We start from the raw sequence: 21,110 nt of genomic DNA on the forward strand, positions 1-21,110 counted from the left end.
TAGATTCAATCTAACTCTCTCCCTTTAGATTTTATTTCATAACAAGTCACTTACCACTTAATCTCCAGTTTTCTGGTGTTCCAAATGAAACAAATATGACCTTCCAGATTTATAAATAATGTCAAAAATGTAAAACTTATCAGGTTTTCTGTCAATCTGAGAAGAGCATGCAATTTAGAACTTATGGAGAACAAATGAAAATGAAACAAGAATGATTTTGTTCTTAGTGTTACTGTTTCTGAACAACTTAAGATTCTTAACCCTCAATAGCTACAGTAAACCAACATTGAGATGAATACTACAAAATGTAAAGTCTATTAAAAATGGCATTTAAAAGTTCTGACTAAGAAAGACACAGAAGACAAATACTGCACGTTATCACTTATATATGGAATCTAAAAAATAAAACCGATGAACGAATGTAACAAAAAAGAAGCAGACTCACAAATACAGAGAACAGACAGAGGCAAGAGGGAAGTGGAGAGGAATGAAACGAGTAGGGGATTAAGAAGTACAAACTATTACATATAAACAAGCTACAAGGACATATTGTACAACACAGGGAATAGAGCCAATATTTCATAAAAACTTTAAAATGTAGTATAACTAAAATACTGAGTGACTGTTACACACCTGAAACTAATATAACAATGTAAATCAACTATACTTCAATAAAGAAATAAACATAAAAAATAAACTTCAAAAAACCAAGGAAACTCATATTTTAAATCCTTGGTGTACAAAAAGGAGAAAGCCCATATATGTCCACAGTGAGTCAAAACAAAACATGTCTTATAAAGGTGCAAGAGGTAACAAGTAATCAAGTTCACCAAAAGGTGCACAAAACATAAGAAATTTCACTCATATTCATTTTCCCACTGCCTTAACAGAGGAAGTACAAAAAATGGACCCCTGAAGATGAGCACTGGAGCTGTTACTGGAGTGATCCCCAGGCACCAGGGGCCTCAATTTACTGAATAGCAAAACCTGCTTTTTCTTTTCTGAGGATCACAGTGATTCAACACCAGTGAATTACTGTGTGATCACCTACAGCCAGGAGGACAAAAGGAACCACGAGGATGAGAAATAAAAATGCTTTAGTTTTATGTCAACTTGATTATCCAGATATTTGGTGAAACACTTTTTCTGGGTGTGTCCATAAGGGTGCTTCTAGATGAGATTAGCATTTAAATCCATAGACTGAGTAAAGCAGATGGCCCTCCTCAATGTGGGTGAGCATCATCCAAGCTGTTGAGGACCTGAATAGAACAAAAAGGCCGAGGAATAAGAAATCAAGCTCTTCCTGACTGCTGAGCTGGGATTTTGCTCTTCTGAAGGCTTCTGTCTCAGATGGATCTTACACCAGAGGCTCTGCTGGGTCTCATGGGACATTTCAGCTTCCATAATCATGTGAGCCAATCCTATATCAAAAAATCTTTCTACTTTCATTTGTCTGGCCTAACTTTGATTTATATGCATCCTACTGATTCTGTTCACTCTAATACATCTACCAAAATCCTATAATCTCTAACTGGTCGCCCAGACGTTTTTCCCTAAATTTACTCTTTTTCACTACTACTAACAAAAGCCAAAAGATAATATTTAAAAATATGAATGACCAATTCAAAACAAAATCCAATATTCACATTTTCCCAATTACAATAGATCTTTTTCTCTGTTTCAAAATTTGTTCGATTGATCCAGGATCCAAAAAAGGTCCATGCATAAATTGAGGCTGTCCTAAATCTCCTTTAACCTATAAGTTTCCCCTTTATCTCCTTTAACCACTGCGTTTTAAGACTTAAGTCTTTTGTAAAGTTCCCATGGTCTGAATTTTGCCCGTTTTACAGATTACATCCCCATGGTGTCACTTAACTTGTTACCACTATTTATTTTCTGTAGATGACAGACCTAGAGGCTTGATCACACTAAAGTTTCATTTTTGGCAAGACTACTCCATTGATAGAGTTGTATTTATCTATCAAGAAGTACATCATGTTTAGGTGTTCTCATATTTATAATGATAGAGGCCCTCAATGATCATTGCCTACATCTGCAAATTTATCGGGGGTGGCAAAACCGTATCATTACTAGCACAATTCTCTCTGAATCCACTGGAAACTATAATTCTAGTAATCTTAAAGACAGAGCTGTGATCTATTATCTGAAGTTCTTCACCGACCATTTAGTTACCTGTGTGGGCGTGTTCAGTCTCTCAATCATGTCCAACTCTTTGAGACCCCAAGGAATAGAGCCCACCAGGCTCCTCTGTCCATGGGATTCTCTAGGCAGGAATACTGGAGGGGATTGCCATGCCCTCCTCCAGGGCATCTTCCCGACCCAGGGATCAGACTTACACCTCTTGCATCTCCTGCATTGGCAGACAGACTCTTTACCACTGCACCACCTAGGAAGTCCATTTAGTTACCTGGGTATACTTATTTCATCAGCGTTTCTTCAGACTTTAAGGTTGTCTGAACCAAGGAGCACAAAGAAGCTAAGACTTTACTAAACTCTCTACAAAGAGCTCACGGGAATAATATTTCCTCATTTCTATCACATTCACAATAATGTCCGCTGGTTTACACTTGAAGATCTGCTTGGTTAGTTATAAATTCCATGGCTCACATTTCTTTCCATGATTATCTTATTTATGATGTTCTATTGCTTATCTGGCATAAAGCACTGCTGTCAAAAAAAGTCTCATGAGAACCTAATTTCCTTCCTTATAGTGATGAAGTCTTTTTGCTTGGAATCTCAAAGGTGTGTTTTCCTTGCATTAAAGACCATACGTTTACTATACTACGTCTCAGTGATGATTTGAGATGATTTCATGAGGAACAAAATGGCCCTTTCAATATACAGCTTCAAGGACTCTTTCTTCAATTAAGTTATCTAATGGTTTTTTATATTAGTTTTTTTTCTGTTTAATTTCAATCTCAACTTATAGGTCTCCTGTTATACATACTTGGTTCTTCTTTAGATCATTTCTATACAATATTTCCTTAAATTCTTTTCATTACTATATTTTTGTTTAACTATTAAAATGTTTCATCTCATCTTCCTCTACTTTTCTCAAAGTATAAACTGTTGTGTTTACCTGCTCTTGCCTATTTTTCTAGTTTACTCTTAATTCCTAAAAATCAGTTTTAGTTGTACTTTTTTCATGAACTCGCCAATCTTTCTTTTCAAACCATTTCTGTTTCTCTAATACTGATATATAATGACCTTTCATACTTCCATCATGCTAATACTTTGTCCGATTTTAAAATATCAGGTATACAGTTTTCAGCTCTTGTGAGTATAGTTCCTTATTTTCTTTTTAATTATAAATTTGTATGGAGTTATTATCCTATTTCCATTTTTTTCTGTAAAATAAAAATTCCCAAATACGAGGGTTTGTGCTGTGTTCTTGTTCAAATGACTAGAAGTGCTGTCACCAAGAAAGTCAAAAGCTGTGACCTTCTGCTTTTACACATGTCTTTTCAACGCCCACACATTTACCGAAACCCTCTTTCTCCTTGACCCTCATTGCCCCATTTTCTTCAATCTGGGCTCTACTCCCAGCACTTCTCCCTTGATGCCGACTCTTACTTTGGAAGGGACATTCAGGGTGTTAGTTTATAAAATAACAGAGCGAGAGATTACCAGACCTTACTGTTTACCAGACCTTACTGTTTCCCAGTCTCCTTGAACTTGCCCTAGAACTAGAGAGCCTGTTACAACTCTCAGCTCTTCTACATAATTCCTATGGGCTCATCACAATTTTCTTTGGGATCTGCAGCTGACTTGGGGGTTTCGGACCATTCATTCCCTTCCAGGGCCAATTCCCACACAGGTCTTACAGCTATCACTGGTTTGTTTCATCCACACACATGATGAAACTAATGAAGATACTTCAAATCCTAGTTTTATAGCAAACATTGTTTGTGGGTTTCTATGTTAGCTCTCCTAGTTGCTGCATTTTTTTCATGGAGAAGTTTGAGATTTAAAAACTATGACCACTGGTGTCACTTCCCGAATTTACTGGAAACTCAATTTATAATGAGTCCAAAGCCAATCAGTTAAACTTTTAGTATTTCTTATAGATAATAAAAGTACATTAGGGGGCGGGGCTAAGATGGCGGAGGAATAGGACGGGGAGACCACTCTCTCCTCCACAAATTTATGGAAAGAACATCTGAACGCTGACCAAACTTCACAAAACTACTTCTGAAGGCTGGCAGAGGACGTCAGGCTTCCACAAAGACAGCGCATTATCTTCAAAAGAGGTAGGAGAAATTATAAAAGATAAAAAGAGAGACAAAAGAGTTAGGGACGGAGATCCGTCCCGGGGAGGGAGTCGTAAAAGAGGAGGAATTTCCAAGCACCAGGAAACCCTCTCACCGGCGGGTGTGGGGGAGGATTTCTTATCTCGGAGGGCAACGTAACTGGGAGGAAAAAATAAATAAAATCCACAGATTACGTGCCTAAAGCAACTCCCAGCAAAGAACCCCAGACGCTCGCATCATCCGCCACCAGCAAGTGGGGGCTGAACGGAGAGGAGCGGGCGGCACTGCCTAGGGTAAGGACCGGGCCCGAGTGCCCCGAGGGCAATCTGAGGGAGCTAACGTGAGATAGTAACCTAAACTGTGGGACAGCGAGAGAGAAAGAACTATCCCGCAAAAAGCCCAACTCTAGGGCACTGCCGGCCCGCTCACAGAACAAAGGACTGAGCGATACCAGAGGAGAGCTAGCCGGCTGCGGACCGCCCCATCCCCCGCCGGACACAGCGGGCAGGCGGAGCCCGCCAGAGCCGGAAAGGGGCAAACTCGGCCCCAGAGAGGGCACCCCCTACCAAACTGCAAACAGGCTCCCAGTTTCTAAGCAAAGACTGCCTGAGATCCCGGAGGGTCGACAGCCGCCGGGAGGGTCGCAGCCAGAGACCAGCTCCCCAGAACCGACACAAAGCACACCGGAGCCGGGCGCGCCCGTAAACCCAGGCGGGGACCAGGGAGGTGATAAGCCGCACCGCCCCAACAGGGGGGAGCGCGCTCGCCAAACTCCTGGCCGACTGAGCAGCTCCGACCGGGAAAGGCACAAGCCGTGGGCGAAACGGAGTCTGCGCCTTTGTGGAGTAACCGGGAGCCTGAACCTGAGCGGCTTAGACCTGGGAAGTGCACGCATCTCAGGGCCCACTCCCCTGCCCACTCCCCGGCGGAGTAACCTGAAGCCTGAGCAGGGTAGACGGGGAAAGCACACACGCCGTGAGCGGGGGCGAACCCAGTGCGGCCGAGACACTGCGAGCTCACCACACACATGCCAGATTCGCAGTGTTCCTTCCTCCCCACAGCACGATTGAACAAGCGAACCTAAAGAGATCACCTCCACCGCTTTGTTGCAGGGCGGAAATTAGATACTGAAGAGATCTCCAAACAGAAGCCAAATAAACAGAGGGAAGCGCTTTGGAAGGGACAGGCAAACAGATTAAGATCCCTGTAGTTAATACCGACTGCATTGAAAAGGACCTATAGATCTTGAAAAGTATAAGCAGGAATAAGGATCTATCTGAAACTGAGCAGACCCCACACTGCTCACAACAGCTCCAGAGGAAGTCCGGGATATATATTTTTTTACTATTATTATTTTTTTTTTTAATTTTTTTTAATTAAAATTTTTGTTTTCTCTTCTTTCCTTTTTCTTCAAGTCCTCTATTACACCTTTAACTTTCATTTTCATAACCCACTATGAACTTGCAAAAAAAAAACAAACCCTATTTTTGAAGCAAACTACATACGTGTATCTTATACCTTTTGTATTTTCTTTTTTTTTTACTGTTTCTTTCCTGTTTTACTTTTTTTTTGCTGTTTCTTTTTTTTACTGTTTTACTGTTTTTTTCTTCCTTTTACACTGTTTCCTTTTTTCTTTTTTTTTTTATATTGTAAGTTTTACAAGACTCTAACCTCTACTCTAGATTTTTAATCTTTGTTTTACATATTTGATATCAATTTTGTACATTTAAGAACCCAATCTTTAGGACCCATTTTTACTCAGGAGTGTGATCACTGGCCTGATTACTCTCTCCCCCTATTGATGCTCTTTCTTCTCCCCCAGGGAACCTCTATCTCCCACCCTCCTCCTTCTCTTCTCAACCCAAATCTGTGAATCTCTGAGGGTGATCTCGGTACCGGAGAACACTTCAGGAACAGGATACTGCCCAGATCTCTCTCTCCCCTCCCTTTCTACTCATGCTCACCTCTATTACCTTCCTCCCCCCTCTCTATGTATCTCTGTGAACCACTCTGAGGGTTCCAAACTGTGGAAAGCACAGAGGGAAGTGCTTACTGGCTAGATTGCTCTCTCCACATTTGAATTCCCCTCTTCCCCTCCTGGTCACCTCAACCCCCCCCCGCCACCTCATCTCTCCATGTAACTTAGTGAACCTTTCTGGGTATTCCTCACTGTGGAGAATCTTTTCACCATTAACCTAAAAGTTTTATTATTGAGGCTGTATGGAAGGAGAAGTCTTGAGGCTACTGCAAGAATAAGACTGAAAACCAGGGGAAACATTAATTAATAAGAGACCATCCAATAGCCTCCACATATACACTGAAACCAAGCTCCACCCAAGAGCCAGTAAGTTCCACAGCAAGACATACCACGCAAATTCTCCAGCAATGCAGGAACATAGACCTGAGCATCAATATACAGGCTGCCCAGAGGCACACCAAATCCAAAGACATCTCAAAAATTAATACTGGTCACTCCATTGCACTCTAGAGAGCAGAAATCCAGCTCCACCCACCAGAACACCGACACAAGCTCCCCCAACCAGGAAGCCTTGACAAGACACCTGTCCAACCCCAACCGCAGTGAGGAACCTCCACAATAAAAAGGAACTTCATACTACCAGAATACAGAAGGGCCACGCCTAACACAGCAAGATGAAAAGGCAGAGAAATACTCAGCAAGTAAAAGAAAATGAGAAATGCCCACAAAACCAAACAAAAGAGGAGGAGATAGGGAATCTATCTGAAAAAGAATTTAGAATAATGATAATAAAAATGATCCAAAATCTTGAAAGCAAAATGGAGTTACAGATAAATAGCTTGGAGACAAAGATTGAGAAGATGCAAGAAATGTTTATTAAGGACTTAGAAGAAATAAAAAGGAGTCAATATAGAATGAATAATGAAATAAAGGAGATAAAAAACACTCTGGAGGGAACCAACAGTAGAATAACGGAGGCAGAAGATAGGATAAGTGAGGTAGAAGATAGAATGATGGAAATAAACGAAGCAGAGAGGAAAAAAGAAAAAAGAATCAAAAGAAATGAGGAAAACCTCAGGGACCTCTGGGACAATATGAAACACCCCAACATTCGAATCATAGGAGTCCCAGAAGAAGAAGATAAAAGGAAAGGCCATGAAAAAATACTCGAGGAGATAATAGTTGAAAATTTCCCTAAAATGAGGAAAGAAATAGTCACAGAAGTCCAAGAAACCCAGAGAGTTCCAAACAGGATAAACCCAAGGCGAAACACCCCAAGACACATATTAATCAAATTAACAAAGATCAAACACAAAGAACAAATATTAAAAGCAGCAATGGAAAAACAACAAATAACACACAAGGGGATCCCCATAAGGATAACAGCTGATCTTTCAATAGCAACCCTTCAGGCTAGAAGGGAATGGCAGGACATACTTAAAGTAATGAAAGAGAATAATCTACAACCCAGATTACTGTACCCAGCAAGGATCTCATTCAGATATGAAGGAGAATTCAAAAGCTTTACAGACAAGCAAGAGCTGAGGGAATTCAGCACCACCAAACCAGCTCTCCAACAAATGCTAAAGGATCTTCTCTAAACAGGAAACACAGAAAGGATGTTTCAACACGAACTCAAAACAACAAAGTAAATGGCAACGGGATCATACTTATCAATAATTACCTTAAATGTAAATGGGTTGAATGCCCCAACCAAAAGACAAAGGCTTGCTGAATGGATACAAAAACAAGACCCCTATATATGCTGTCTACAAGAGACCCACCTCAAAACTAGGGACACACACAGGCTGAAAGTGAAGGGATGGAAAAACATATTTCATGCAAACAGAGACCAAAAGAAAGCAGGAGTCGCAATACTCATTTCAGATAAAATAGACTTTAAAATAAAGGATGTGAAAAGGGACAAAGAAGGACACTACATAAAGATCAAAGGATCAATCCAAGAAGAAGACGTAACAATCATAAATATATATGCACCCAACATAGGAGCACCACAATATATAAGGCAAATACTAACAAGTATGAAAGGGGAAATTAACAATAACACAATAATAGTGGGAGACTTTAATACTCCACTCACGCGTATGGATAGATCAACTAAACAGAAAATTAACAAGGAAACACAAACTTTAAATGATACAATAGACAAATTAGATTTAATTGATATTTACAGGACTTTCCACCCCAAAACAATCAATTTTACCTTTTTCTCAAGTGCACATGGAACTTTCTCCAGGATAGATCACATCCTGGGCCATAAATCTAGCCTTGGTAAATTCAAAAAAATTGAAATCATCCCAGCCATCTTCTCTGACCACAATGCAGTAAGATTAGACCTCAATTACAGGAAAAAAACTATTAAAAATTCCAACATATGGAGGCTAAACAACACCCTTCTGAATAACCAACAAATCACAGAAGAAATCAAAAAAGAAATAAAATTATGCATAGAAACGAATAAAAATGAAAATACAACAACCCAAAACCTATGGGACACTGTAAAAGCAATACTAAGGGGAAGGTTCATAGCAATACAGGCGTACCTCAAGAAACAAGAAAAAAATCAAATAAATCAACTAACTCTACACCTAAAGCAACTAGAGAAGGAAGAAATGAAAAACCCCAGGGTCAGTAGAAGGAAAGAAATCTTAAAAATTAGGGCAGAAATAAATGCAAAAGAAACAAAAGAGACCATAGCAAAAATCAACAAAACTAAAAGCTGGTTTTTCAAGAAGATAAACAAAATTGACAAGCCATTAGCCAGACTCATCAAGAAACAAAAGAAGAAGAATCAGATCAACAAAATTAGAAATGAAAATGGAGAGATCACAACAGACTCCACAGAAATACAAAGGATCATAAGAGACTACTACCAACAGCTATATGCCAATAAAATGGACAACTTGGAAGAAATGGACAAATTCTTAGAAAAGTATAACTTTCCAAAACTGAACCAGGAAGAAATAGAACATCTTAACAGACCCATCACAAGCACGGAAATCGAAACTGTAATCAGAAATCTTCCAGCAAACAAAAGCCCAGGACCAGACGGCTTCACAGCGGAATTCTACCAAAAATTTAGAGAAGAGCTAACACCTATCCTACTCAAACTCTTCCAGAAAATTGCAGAAGATGGTAAACTTCCAAACTCATTCTATGAGGCCACCATCACCCTAATTCCAAAACCAGACAAAGATGTCACAAAAAAGGAAAAACTACAGGCCAATATCACTGATGAACATAGATGCAAAAATCCTTAATAAAATTCTAGCAAACAGAATCCAACATCATATTAAAAACATCATACATCATGACCAAGTGGGCTTTATCCCAGGAATGCAAGGTTTTTTTAACATCCGCAAATCAATCAATGTAATACACCACATTAACAAATTGAAAGAAAAAAACCATATGGTTATCTCAATAGATGCAGAAAAAGCCTTTGACAAAATTCAGCATCCATTTATGATAAAAAACCCTCCAGAAAGCAGGAATAGAAGGAACATATCTCAACATAATAAAAGCTATATATGACAAACCCACAGCAAACATTATCCTCAATGGTGAAAAATTGAAAGCATTTCCCTTAAAGTCAGGAACAAGGCAAGGATGCCCACTTTCACCACTACTATTCAACATAGTTTTGGAAGTTTTGGCCAAAGCAATCAGAGCTGAAAAAGAAGTAAAAGGAATACAGATAGGAAAAGAAGAAGTAAAACTCGCACTGTTTGCAGATGACATGATCCTCTACATAGAAAACCCTAAAGACTCTACTAGAAAATTACTAGAGTTGATCAATGAATATAGTAAAGTTGCAGGATATAAAATTAACACAGAAATCCCTTGCATCCCTATACTCCAATAATGAGAAAACAGAAAGAGAAATTAAGGAAACAGTACCATTCACCATTGCATCAAAAAGAATAAAATACTTAGGAATATATCTACCTAAAGAAACAAAAGACTTATATATAGAAAACTATAAAACACTGATGAAAGAAATCAAAGAGGACACAAACAGATGGAGAAATATACCGTGTTCATGGATTGGAAGAATTAATATAGTGAAAATGAGTATACTACCCAAAGCATTCTATAGATTCAATGCAATCCCTATCAAGCTACCAATGGTATTTTTCACAGAACTAGAACAAATCATCTCACAATTTGTATGGAAATATAAGAAACCTCGAATAGCCAAAGCAATCTTGAGGAAGAAGAATGGAACTGGAGGAATCAACCTGCCTGACTTTAGGCTCTACTACAAAGCCACAGTCATCAAGACAGTATGGTACTGGCACAAAAATAGAAATATAGATCAATGGAACAAAATAGAAAGCCCAGAGATAAACCCACGCACATATGGACACCTTATCTTCGACAAAGGAGGCAAGAATATACAATGGAGAAAAGACAATCTCTTTAACAAGTGGTGCTGGGAAAACTGGTCAACCACTTGTAAAAGAATGAAACTAGAACACTTCCTAACACCATACACAAAAATAAACTCAAAATGGATTAAAGATCTAAACGTAAGACCAGAAACTATAAAACTGCTAGAGGAAAACATAGGCAAAACACTCTCCGACATAAATCACAGCAGGATCCTCCATGACCCACCTCCCAGAATATTGGAAATAAAAGCAAAAATAAACAAATGGGACCTAATTAAAATTAAAAGCTTTTGCACAACAAAGGAAACTATAAGCAAGGTGAAAAGACAGCCTTCAGAATGGGAGAAAATAATAGCAAACGAAGCAACAGACAAACAATTAATCTCAAAAATATACAAGCAACTTCTGCAGCTGAATTCCAGACAAATAAACGACCCAATCAAAAAATGGGCCAAAGAACTAAACAGACATTTCTCCAAAGAAGACATACAGATGGCTAACAAACACATGAAAAGATGCTCAACATCACTCATTATTAGAGAAATGCAAATCAAAACCACAATGAGGTATCATTTCACACCAGTCAGGATGGCTGCTATCCAAAAGTCTACAAGCAATAAATGCTGGAGAGGGTGTGGAGAAAAGGGAACCCTCTTACAGTGTTGGTGGGAATGCAAACTAGTACAGCCACTATGGAGAACAGTGTGGAGATTCCTTAAAAAACTGGGAATAGAACTGCCATATGACCCAGCAATCCCACTGCTGGGCATATACACCGAGGAAACCAGAATTGAAAGAGACGCGTGTACCCCAATGTTCATCGCAGCACTGTTTACAATAGCCAGGACATGGAAGCAACCTAGATGTCCACCAGCAGACGAATGGATAAGGAAGCTGTGGTACATATACACAATGGAATATTACTCAGCCATTAAAAAAATACATTTGAATCGGTTCTACTGAGATGGATGAAACTGGAGCCCATTATACAGAGTGAAGTAAGCCAGAAAGAAAAACAACAATACAGTATACTAATGCATATATATGGAATTTGAAAGATGGTAACGATAACCCTATATGCGAGACAGAATAAGAGACACAGATGCAGAGAACAATTTTATGGACTCTGAGGGAGAAGGTGAGGGTGGGACGTTCTGGGAGAATAGCATTGAAACATGTATATTATCATATGTGAAACAGAACACCATTCCATGTTCGATGCATGAGACAAGGGCTCAGGGCCGGGGCAATGGGATGACCCAGAGGGATGGGATGGGGAGGGAGGTGGGTGGGGGGCCCAGGAAGGGGAACACATGTAAACCCATGGCTGATTCATGTCAATGTATGGCAAAAACTATTACAATATTGTAAAGTAATTAGCCCCCAACTAAAATAAATAAATTTATATTAAAAAAAAGTACATTAAAATATTCCAAATCCCCCTAAATCAAGACCCCCACCTCCTCATGTTTTCCATGATTTTTTACTTCTCAACATGAAATAATTTTAGAGATTAAACCTAAAAGATTTAGCAATAAGTTTTTCTAAGATTATCACCAGCCCTTTGTAAATTTATCATGAAATACACAAACACACAAGAAAATCAACTGATGAAACCCTTATGTACCTACCAATAAACTTCAGAGCATTAAATTTAACGTTGTGAACAAATTACCCTCCCCCCAAAATTCCATTTCCACACACAGTTTCAAGTGAAACTGTTCTAATCAGCACATTGAGACATCAGCCTTCATACCTGCTTACGCTTTATTCCATTACCATTCTCAACCAAACTTTCATCATCTCTCACCAAAGTCACTGCAAAACCAGCCATCTATATCCCTCTCCAAATACATTTTCAAATAATATATAAACAAATTGAATATACAGCCAAGCTAGCAAGGAGCAAACAGAATCTGCATCTAAAACAGCCTTGCAAGAGGGAATATGTGCTGGATTTGGAGCTAGGCAAATACGAGTTTCAATTCTATCTCCATTATCGGCCTAAGTCTTAGCATCTTTATAAAACTGGGATGATAACTGTTGCTCCCTGATAGAGTTGCTGCCTGGGGTAATGAGATCTGGCACACAACGGTATTTTTCTGGGGAGATGTCCAAGGAATACTTGGCCTCCTAAACCTTAAAAACCAGTAGAGCTAATATTGTCATGTACCTTTCATGGGATACAGCTTAACAGTCTGTCATTTTTCTAGTACTGTGAATTCTGGTCGGGAATACCAAGACACAAAATAGCAACAAGTCAAAATTTCTCCTCTGAACTAAAGTAAAGCAACCTTGCTATTTGAACTCCACACCCTTGGGTCTCAAGGGTGAGAATCACCAGATAAATGTAAAAACTTCAATAGACAATCTTGAAGTCATCTTTATAGATTTCGTAACAAACTTTAAAAAGTTATTTAACTGCAGGCAAGGAACACTAGCAAACTAAAGGCATTAGTTCTGCTACTGAATGATCTTCATTTGCATTAGTATTTTCAGGGGTTAAGGATGGTCAGTAACCACTGAGTTTATGAAACAAGTGTGAAAGTCAAAATGTTAGTCACTCAATCCTGTCTGACTCTTTGCGACCCCATGGACTGTAGCCTGCCAGGGTCCTCTATCTGTGGAAATCTCCAGTCAAGAATACTGGAGTGGGTTGCCATTCCCTTTTCCAGGGATCTTCCCGACCCTGGGATCAAACCCGGGTCTCCCACAAGTGGCCAGATCTTTATCCTTATGAAATAAACTGCAATTAAATAAATAAGAATATAATTAGATGTATATTCTGGAATTCCTAAACACTAGTCATGTTTTGAAGCAAATTAAAAAAGTGGTCTGCTTTGTTCACAGCTGTATCCACAGTGCCTGTAAAACTGCCCAGCATGTAACAGGAGCTTTATAAATATTTCGGGATGCATGAATCAGCCTCTCCTAACCTAATAAAAGCCACAGAATCTTTCAACTTGTCTGGTAATGACCAAGATCACAAGAGCAATATGGTTCTCAACGAGCTCTGGCAATACAGAACAGATAAACTCCTTTTTGCTCAGTAAAACAATGAGGCCCCATCATCTGAATTCCTAAACCTTAACAAAATATAAACTCATATTCTCCTGTTAGCTCAAATCAGAGATGGCACTGGGAAATGGTTATCTGCACTGCAATGTAATGCCCATCTCCACCCTCCAGGAGAAATGGGATTACAGCCAGTAAAAAGAAGTAATGGGAATTTTTTTTTTAATAATAAAACTAAATTTGAGAAACCAAAAACCATTAACAACTAAACTAGGAGGCAGGTCACAGAACTCGAGTCTGAAATAGCCTTGCAAGAGGGGAATATATACTAGATCTGGAGCTGGGCAAATGCAAGTTTGAATCCTGTCTCCCCTAAGGAGACAGGCCTAAGTGTGAGTATCTAGAGAAAACTGGGATGATAACTGTAGCTCCCTGACAGAGTCGCTGTCCTGGGGTAATGAGACCAGGCACACAAAGCACTTGGCAATCTACTTGGCACAAAGCAGTTATGCAATGAAATGTATCTACCAGAGTCCCTTCCAATCATCCTAGATAAATGAATGATGGTGAAAAAAAAGAGAAAAAAGACAGAAGTAGAAAAGGAGAGATACTCCACAAGGGTATGTAAGTTTTTGCGTATGTACATCTTTCTCCTTTTGCTTCTACATAAAAGACTACACACCCTAGGTAGCTAAACCAAACTTAACAGAATTTTAAGCAGCCTTCCACATAACTCACAGTTCCCTAAGGTCTGAGTAGACTTTAAGAGAGCGGATCTTAAAGGATAAACAAAAACCAAGTGAAAAAACATATGGGGCGACTAAAGCGAGGCTGAACCACAGCACATCAAATCTCAATGAAGTCAAGTTACCACTAGACATAGTTCTTTTGGTGAATTACTGATTCGCTTTCTGTTAAACACAAGCAAAGTCCGTCCTTGAATCTGTCCTATTATACAAGAGTTGGAATAATGTAACGGCTACAGAATACAAATGCCTTTCCAGGCTACAGAATCTACCCACAATGCAGGAGACACCGGTTGAGTCCCTGGGTCAGGAATATCCTCTGGAGAAGGAAATGGCAACCCACTCCAGAATCCTTGCTTGGAAAAGCCCATGGATGTAGGAGCCTGGCAGGTTACAGTCCATGGGGTCGCAAAGAGTCTAACGCAACTTAGCATCTAAACAACCACCGAATACAAACTCCTATGCAAGATGGTGCAAGAACACATCCCAGGGCGATGTCCATGCTGGGTTAGTTAATGATGGGCACAGTTGAGGAGCCCACTATACAGCCAGAAGGCTCAAGTTCAAATCCTCCTCCATCATTTATTAACTGTGACTTAGGACAGGTGCCTTAAATTTTCTCCACTTCAATTTCATTTTTTTTAAAAATAATATCTCACAAGATTTCTGTAAGGATTAATGTAATACCTGAAAGGCACTTAGGAGAAAGCTTGGCACATACTAAAACATTATGTAAATGTTTGGGACATAAAGAAACACTTCGTTTGTCATGTGAGAATATTAACTGCCCCTTCATCATAACATTGCTGGGATAAATCGAACAAAATATTTCACGTAAAGTGTATAGCACTGGGCCAGCACCACAGTATTAGTTCAATAAATGACTACACTTCAAATACAACTACTAGTGTTATTTTAAAGTCATCCAGAACTCTTCAAAACTAAGATGGCTGAAAAATAAATCAGCAGAAGTAAACATGTACACATACACACAGACACACCAGATTTTAGTTCTTCTATTCCTTGCTCTTTCTAAAACCTTGTTCCCCATTCTCTGCCATTAAGTTCAGCCCCATGCAATAACTCATTCTAGAAGGTTTATTATGTCCCACACCATACTAACCTGTCCTGGTGTCTCAAGACCCTGGTGTTTGCTAAACAATAATGGATGAAAAGTTGCTTAAGGTAATCTAAGCAATTATTCAGTGAGTGTAACAATACTAATCTTTGGATTTAAAATTTAGATTTCTCCATAAGGCATGGGGCATTTAAGACCATAAGACAGGTATGCACATTTAAATGAATCCAGCATCTGAACCAGTAGGTGCACATTAAATATTCATCAAACCAACAAAAAAGTTGTTCACAGCATTTTTATCAGCTTCAATGACCTCAAACACTTCCACACTTTTATCTGTATCACCCAATTTAACTCCAGGCTCTGATGAACTTGGGAAGGACAACAGAAGGTGAATTATCAGAGGAGCCCCGAGGGCACAGAACTTCTTTGAAGACCCAGAGCCATTTAGGTGATGAGGCTGCCCCTTAGGGACTTCCCAGGTGGCACTAGAGGCAAAGAATTCACCTGCCAAGAAGGAGAAGTAAGAGATGTGGGTTCCATCCCTGGTTTAGGAAGAACCCCTGGAGGAAGAAATGACAAGCCACTCCAGTATTCTTGCCTGGAGAATCCCATGAACAGAGAAGCCATGGGGTCGCAAAGATTCAGACACTACTGAAGTGACTTAGCATGCACGATGCCTCTTAAGAATCTGCCCTGTGGTTGTTGTTGCTGTTGCTGTTGTTCAGTCACTCAGTCGTGTCCAACTCTTTGCAACCCCATGGACTGCAGCTCTCCAGGCTTCCCTGTACTGTGGAAAGCAGCTAATTGAGGAGCTCCCTGAAAACTTGGGAAATTTAATGTTGAATCTGAGTTTAAGTTGGTGAGCAAAGACACATAGCTGTAGAACAATCCTCAACCTCTACTGCAGAAAGTAGCTCTTCGAGGCATTATATGCAAGCTTAGGAAATCTAATAGCAAATCTGAGTTAATACTGGTGAGTTTTCATTGTACTGTAAAATGTCCATATCCACTTTGAATAATCTTCAACCTTATATGACAGATGATTATGTACAAAAGGAAAATTGATCATGCCCTGGAATGAACGTGGAGAATAAATATTTGTTATTTGTTGAATGGCTAACAGATGGACTGACAGCGAATGAATGAGTGAATGGCAGGAGCCCTTGCTCAATTACCTCGAGGACAGCAAACCTAATGTCATTGCTATGACACTAAAAACAAAACAAACAAAAAAAACTAAAACCACCAAAAAGAAGCTGCCAGGAAATTTGTTCTTTGCAGCAAGGATGTGCTCTATCAGTGTACAAACATCTCTTCATCCTGCAAAACCACAAGCATTTCAAAATCTGTTCCATGCTAGCACTTCTACCTCCCAAGACATCGAGGAAAGACTCATGGTTCTCGCCACTATGTCCTCGAGGACACTTGTGAAATAAAAGCTTCTTTTGAAGACGGCCTAATAATAAATTAAATTACTTCTGTTATGCCACAACTAATGGAGAGAAAGCACACAGCTCAAGATGAACAATAATCTAACCCGTTAGATCTGATTTGTAACCTAATGATATTCTGGTTCTGGCAGAGGAACAAAACAAAATCCAAGCTGTAGTAACAGGCAAGGTGTGTTGTCAGCACTCTGGAGTGAGTTTTTATATCTGAAGCCTGCAGGAATTTGGAAAAGGTCCATGGTACTATTTTTTTCCTTATCTGACTGACACAGCCGATTATACCTTTAAATTAAGTCTAATAATGCATACCAGCCTTTGTTAATCAATATGAAAGCTAAAGTTGTGTTTTGTGGAAAAGCAGATCATCTTGCAGTACTGAAGATGGGGGTGATTGATGCTGGGAGATCGGTCAAACAGAGACCGGGTTACGTGACCTTGAAAGAGATGGATTCATTTTCCCACATGGCTGACCACGCCCGCTTCTCAGTTTTCTGAACCAAGAACAGATACTTTATTAGTCAACTTGGCTGTTGAACAGGTCACATTTCTGTTCCAATAATATTGTGTGACTCCCCCAAAAGGAAAAGAAGTATGGCAGTGGACAACAGGAAGGCTGCTTTCTTGCTCACTGGGGTTCAGGTATACTGGGTGACATCATGATGCATAAAGCTAAAGGTCGGGGCCAGGATGCCCCCTATATCTCTCATTGTCGGACAAGCAGCAACCTAGGTCATGGTCCACTTGAGGCAGGTGGCAGGGCAGAGAGACCAAGAAACATCATGCAAAGACATGGAAGCCCTCTACCCACATGCTTCCAGTATATCCCATAGGACAAAGTCCAGTCCAAAGTCTAGGGGACAGAAAAGTGTCCACCTACCTGGAGGCATAGCAGAGTCATTCAGCCAAAGGGCTGCAAGGGCAACTATAGGAAGAGAGCATCCAGTCTGCACAACCATCAGTTCTACCCACACACAATAATCAGATCTGCACAATTCACCTGAGCTTGCCCTCCTGCTGACAGCCTTTCATTTTCCACCACAAGTACATGGCAATAGGCTAAGAGGATGCGGGGCACAGGAATGATGCATTCATTGGCTGACAGGTGCCATTCAGATCCTCATTCTCTCTCTCTCTCTCTCTCTGGTGTTCACTTGGTGATAGAACCCTAAAGTAATAAAGTCCACAAAAGGACTATTTATAGTCCTTCTTAGTGACTAGATTTGTCCTTGAATTTCCTATAATACATCATAATAAATGCCCACTCATTCCAATTAGTTTCAGTGGCTCTGTCATTTGCCAGTTTGGTCTGTAAAGAGGCCACAGTGGCAACAACAGAATTTCTATCTAGACGGTGATGACAGGAGAAATCTGTCCAAAGAGTTGAATCTAGGAATGGGCCCCCAGACCTAGAAACTTGTCTTCCAGCACAGATTGTAAAATTAGCACATCACTGTTCTTAGCACTCACCCTCTTACTGAGGGTACGTGTCTTAAAGGAGATTGGGACTAACGGATTTTTTTTTTTTTTTTACAAATATTATATGAAGATTCCCTTTAGCAATGTCACTGCCTTTGAGAAGCCCCCTAAAAAGAAATCACTCCCTTAGGCTTATTACTTGTCTTTCATCCATCCCTCTCTCATCTCTCCTTCTTTGGGAATCTTGGTATTTCTTTGTAACCTTTCAAGTGAATGATTTCCAGATCAATACTTGCAGCTGTGCACTCAAATCCAAAATTTCTCCTGCCTGTGGACTACTTCTTCCTGGATAGCCTACTTTCCCCCTGCACTCACTTGGGTCTGGAACTGAATTTACCAGCCATCTACACAACCCTCTACCACTGCCAATATGCTCTTTATCAATGGTATTTTCTTCTTTTCTCTTGCATCTCCTACTGAGCACACTTTTGGGCTCCAACATGCCATTAGGGGTAGATACCACTGGCTGCTTCACCACATTCCAGGAACCTCTTTTGTAGCTATGAGATGGGAAGGAGATTCAATCCCAAGCAGCAGGGACCCAAGGTGGAATGTTCAGTGGGGCTTCTGGAGAAGGTCTGACTTTCTGACAGGAAGATAACTGTGGAAAGAAACTGTTCTTTTTCTGATATTCTCCCAGGCACTGTATTGAAATCATGAGAGGACAAAGCATCAAGTTCTCTGCATTTGATAAAAACGCTTCCGTAGTTCCCAACTGTCAAGTGAACAAAACCTAAACTCCTGAGGTCAGTATTTAAAATGCTTTCATTATCCAGGGCACATCTACCTTGCCAGCTGATGTGTTTCTATTTCCCTTCAGATCAATTGGGAATAATTATATGACTAACCACTGGTACTGAGAGCTTACGATGCACCAAACAGCCTGCTGAACACGCTACATACAGTATTCACTAACTTACTCCATACAACCCAAAGTGGTCAGTGTTATCACACCCAGAACACAAATCATAGGACGAGAACTCAATGCAAGTTTCTCTCCATAAAGCCCACACTTTTTAACCATTGTTTCCTGGGTACCTTCTAAGTACAGACACTAATACATCATATCATTTCCACTACCAGTTTATCTTTCTAATGATCCTACTCCTTTAGACCACTCCCTCTGGGCTTAGCTCAAAAAGCCACATCACAAAGGTGAAAGTCACTTCCTCTAACAAGATGCTGCAAAACCCATAAGCAACTGCGTTCTCCTTTGATAAAGAGAGACCTTGATGACCAACCTAGACAGCATATTAAAAAGCAGAGACATTACTTTGTCAACAAATGTCTGTCTAGGCAAGGCTATGGTTTTTCCAGTAGTCATGTATGGATGGGAGAGTTGGACTATAAAGAAAGCTGAGTGCAGAAGAATTGATGCTTTTGAACTGTGGTATTGGAAAAGACTCTTGAGAGTCCCTTGGACGGCAAGGAGATCAGTCCTGGGTGTTCATTGGAAGGACTGATGTTGAAGCTGAAACTCCAGTACTTTGGCCACCTCGTGCGAAGAGCTGACTCATTTGAAAAGACCCATATGCTGGAAAGACTGAGGGCAGGAGGAGAAGGGGAAGACAGAGGATGAGATGGTTAGATGGAATCACTGACTCACCAACATGAGTTTGGGTAAACTCCAGGAGTTGGTGATGGACAGGGAGGCCTGGCGTGCTGCGATTCATGGGGTCGCAAAGAGTCGGACACGACTGAGCGACTGAACTGAACTTGATAAAAAATGCAATCAGTTTTCTCTTTTCCCTTTATAGCCTTCAGTCCTTCTTACTTGTACTATGGTAATTTAACTATACCTTACACAAAATTTGAGGCTGCAAGCTCCTGACTACAGTATGATCAGCTACATATTCACTCTATAATCTCCCTGCCCCCCAGGATAGTAAGAAGAAATGACATTAATTGAGTCTTTCCTATGCAGAAGATAATGCTTTACACATTCTTTTATTTATTCCTGTGATATCTTTACAAATTCTATTATCCTCATCTCTATAGGGTAGGAAACACGGTGTGGCAAGGTAGAGTTACCTGCCTAAGGTTATACATTTAATGGAATAAAAAGATTCAAACCCAAGAGGTTCCATAAGAAATAACTTTTTTTAAGTCAATATTATATTAACACTCCAGTTTTCATTAACTAAGATAACAAAAGATCTAACTCAAACCACTTGGATCAAAAGGCTCCATTAGGAGAGGAACCAAGTTTAAAAGCCTTTTTCATGGCCAGATATGAATAACAGGCTTGGGTTTGAGGATAACCTTCACTGGGATACCTTAGCCAATTTTTGTGTGGGAGGGCAAGAAAGGGCGGAGTTTAATTCAATGTTATCTAGGCCAACAAATCTGTGCTCAATGTTTTGTATGTTGCAAACATTGTAGGCCTCACTTTGTCTGTTTTGTGAAAAACAGCGGTCTGTGTTACATAATTAAATCTGCTCTAAGATCCGATATTGCATTATGGAATTTAAATGACTTACATTCCAAGAAATCAATTCCTGCCAGAGAACGTTACGATGAGGTTGATAACCTGTATTAAGGATTCCCAAATCAAACCAAGGGACCACCTGCATACAAATTTTCTGGGATGCTTGGGGGGGGGGGGGGGGAACAGATTTCATAGTTACGGAATGGGGGAGGGGTGTCACTTACAAAGGTCCCCAGGGGTGAAAGACTTTAG

At 40.0% G+C, this 21,110-nt stretch overlaps 1 protein-coding gene across 11 annotated transcripts in view; it reads right to left on the bottom strand.

The window, feature by feature from the left end:
• Positions 1-21,110, bottom strand: part of PTPRG (protein tyrosine phosphatase receptor type G) — a 767,420-nt gene that overhangs the window by 489,952 nt on the left and 256,358 nt on the right. For 2 of the 11 annotated variants that reach the window (XM_081524556.1, XM_081524555.1), the window contains exon 1: positions 5,207-5,337. The exons of the other annotated variants lie outside the window; for them this stretch is intronic. In XM_081524556.1, the coding sequence (XP_081380682.1) occupies positions 5,207-5,300 (94 nt within the window). In that variant the 5' untranslated portion in view covers positions 5,301-5,337. Of the gene's footprint in view, positions 1-5,206; positions 5,338-21,110 lie in introns of those variants that run through there. 11 annotated transcript variants of the gene reach the window in all.

Source organism: Giraffa tippelskirchi, chromosome 9, assembly GCF_054371585.1.
Source record: "Giraffa tippelskirchi isolate mGirTip1 chromosome 9, T2T-mGirTip1v1.2.pri, whole genome shotgun sequence".
Classification (NCBI taxonomy): Eukaryota; Metazoa; Chordata; class Mammalia; order Artiodactyla; family Giraffidae; genus Giraffa; species Giraffa tippelskirchi.